The sequence below is a fragment of the Octopus bimaculoides genome, chromosome 30 (assembly GCF_001194135.2).
Source record: "Octopus bimaculoides isolate UCB-OBI-ISO-001 chromosome 30, ASM119413v2, whole genome shotgun sequence".
Lineage (NCBI taxonomy): Eukaryota > Metazoa > Mollusca > Cephalopoda > Octopoda > Octopodidae > Octopus > Octopus bimaculoides.
In genome coordinates this window covers 7,825,083-7,827,961 of record NC_069010.1, presented here as the reverse complement: position 1 = coordinate 7,827,961, position 2,879 = coordinate 7,825,083, and the positions used below count along the sequence as shown (strand labels likewise).

The window sequence follows — 2,879 nt, the reverse complement described above, 5'->3', positions numbered from 1 at the left end:
CACCAGTCCTCAGTCAAACCGTCCAACCCATGCCAGCATGGAAAACGGATGATGATGATGAGGAGGAGGAGGAGGACATAGCAGCAGTAGTAGTAGTAGTAGTAGTAGTAGTAGTAGTAGTAGTAGTAGTATCACCAGACACTGCACTTGAGGATGGCTGTAGTCCAATGACTCAAGCCTGCAGAAGAACATCTTCACATTTGACTTCTATTTTTTTTGTTTTGTCATAAAAAAAAAAACATAAAAAAAGAACAATATTTGTGTAAAATACTAAGGCAAGGAATAGAGTTATTTTGAAAAACATGGAAAACTTTTATTGGAAAAATATTTCATTTTTGTTTGTGATGAATCGTTGGAGAGAAATATAGAGTCTTTGTAGATGAGGTGGCGCTTTCCCCCTCTTCTCGACACACTAACATGCATTAACTCAGCTCAGGGTCTCCAGTTTCAAGTCTTTCACAGACTTCATCAAAGAATTGATGTCATCATTTCTGGAAAAGACAAAAGAAAAATCATTTCATTTCCCAACCTATGGGATGCAGTAAAATTCTATAAAAAGAACGAGATGACAAAACCTAAACATTAAGGTGTGTGTGTGTATGCATTTATTCATTCCAAGATGTAAGCAACCCCCAGATGTTAAGGGACTTGTTAATAAGAAGCTGAAATTGGGCAGTACTGGAGATACAGTTGGCCCTAAAAAATATAGCATTGAGATGTTCAATTTAAGACTAGTGTACATTTAACCCAACCCGGTCCCAACAAATAGGAAAAAAAACAGAACTTACTGGTCCTTCAGGATATCCTTAATCTGTACCAAGTTTTGGCTGCTGAGTACTGTATTAGGGCAAGCAGATTTGCTGAGGGACAGTTGATGTTCTTGGTATTCCTTCTTTTTCTTTGTCTGATGGAGAAAATAATGAATGTGAGTGAAGGGAGAGAAAGAAAGAGAGAGCGAGAAAAAAAAACAGAGAAGGAGTTTGGAAGAGTAAGACAAGTGTCAGGTAACCATTATTAACCCTTTAGCAGTCTGATTCATCTGTCAAAAGCAATGCTTATTTAGTCTCGTTCATCACCATCATAGAATGCCCATTTTCCATGCTGGCATGGGTTGGACGGTTTGACAGGATCTGGCCAGATGGCGGGCTAAGACAGAAACGTGCAGAAGTTACTATTGTTTTAAAGAATTATAAAGAAAAATCTCAACAATTTTGATTTGTAAATACTAAGAAATTTTGTTGAATCTTACATTATAAAAGACAAGCTGTTCTCCATTTGTTTGTCCGTCGCAACATATATGCACAAAGAGGGAAGAAAGGGAGGAGAAAAGTCTTTGTTGAGAGAAATACAATGAGAGAGAGAGAGTGTGTGTGAGTTTATGAAAGATAGATAGGTAGTGTTGTCATCATAGTAACTAACAAGTTTTGATTAAAAACAATCTCTCAAATAAGGGAAAATATAAACCTTCTCTCTCTCTCTCTCTCTCTCTCTCTCTGATCATCATCATCATCGTCTCTTGCCTCATAATAATTACTCTCTCTCTCTTACTATAAGCAGCAGCATTTCCAGTTAAATAATCATGTTTACATCATCATTTTAAATCTGGATCTATTTCAATGCCATAGCAACTGCCCTCACACCATCTTGTCCGGTTTTGTGCGTCCCTCCTTCTCAAGCCAACCCTTCCGATCCCCTCCTCCACCTGTCTCCCTCCCCCACATTTTCCTTGGTACCCTCTTCAGAACATGCTCCTCATCCTTCCTCAACACACGCCCATACCACTGCACTCCATTCCACTGATTCCCCCAGCCCCAGCATCCCCATCAAGTAAGTCCTCAGTCCTCTGAAATAATCACATCTACGAAAAAGCAAAAAAAAGGTAAGAACAAAAAAAAAAAAAAAAAAAAAAAAAAAAAAAAAAAACTGACTTTGTTTAATTCTTTGCGAAGCGATTCCAGTTCCACTTCCATATTCTTCAGTTCCTTCCTCATATCTCTCTCAGCATCAGACAGAATGGGAAGATGGCTCTGGATCTTACGGACCAACACAGATAATCTGGAGAAAAACAAGAAAGAAGAAGAAGTATGAGCAACTTGTTTTGGGCCCCAGTTGTATTAACCCTGCTGAAACAGTGCTTAGTGGCATTTCACCGGTCCATTTTCATTACAGGGACAACTCATTGTTGCCAGCTGAGTGGGCTGGAGCAACATCAGATAAAGGGTCTCGCTCAAGGATGTGGGTTCCAGTTGATCTGATCAATAGAACAGCCCGTTTGTGAAATTAACTTGCAAGTGGCTGAGCACTCCACAGACACATGCACCCTTAACGTAGTTCTCAGAGAGATTCATCAAGACACGAAACGTAATAAGGCTGGCCCTTTGAAACACAGTTACTGCTCATTTTTGCTAACCACGTGGACTGAGCAGCGTGAAATAAAATGTCTTCCTCGGGGACATAATACACTGCTGGGAATTGAACTCATGATCTTGTGACTGTAAGTCGAATACACTAACCACTAAGCCACATGCCTTAAATTGTTAGTGAGGATGATACTTACTGCCACAAGTGTACAAATAGACATACAAATACACATGCAGAATACCATGCCCACCTCTTCAGAAGACTGTCCTGTTTCTCTTTGCTCAATTCATATTTCTCTGCCAGAGCTTGACTGAAGTCCTTCAGGGTCGACTGACTCTTAGCCATTTCCTTCAGTTCCGACATTTGGTAACTTTTCTGGGCCGTTAAAATATTCATCCTAAAAAAATACAAGAGAGAGAGAGAGTGAAGTCAAAATATATCACTGGTGGTGGTGGTGACGGAGGTGTTGGTGAAGGTGGTGGTGATGGAGTAGTGATGGTGGTAGTGGTGGAGGTGTT

General features: G+C 40.0%; 1 protein-coding gene across 2 annotated transcripts in view; it reads right to left on the bottom strand.

Moving 5' to 3' along the window:
• Positions 1-288: 288 nt before the first annotated feature.
• The window catches only part of LOC106876354 (nucleoporin 88), a 70,335-nt gene continuing 67,744 nt past the window's right edge, over positions 289-2,879 (bottom strand). For both annotated transcript variants that reach the window (XM_014924853.2, XM_014924854.1), the window contains exons 12-15: positions 2,612-2,758; positions 1,929-2,055; positions 789-904; positions 289-491 (exon numbers count right to left, since the gene is read on the bottom strand). In XM_014924853.2, coding sequence (XP_014780339.1) covers positions 428-491; positions 789-904; positions 1,929-2,055; positions 2,612-2,758 — 454 coding nt within the window. In that variant the 3' untranslated portion in view covers positions 289-427. The remainder of the gene's footprint in view (positions 492-788; positions 905-1,928; positions 2,056-2,611; positions 2,759-2,879) is intronic.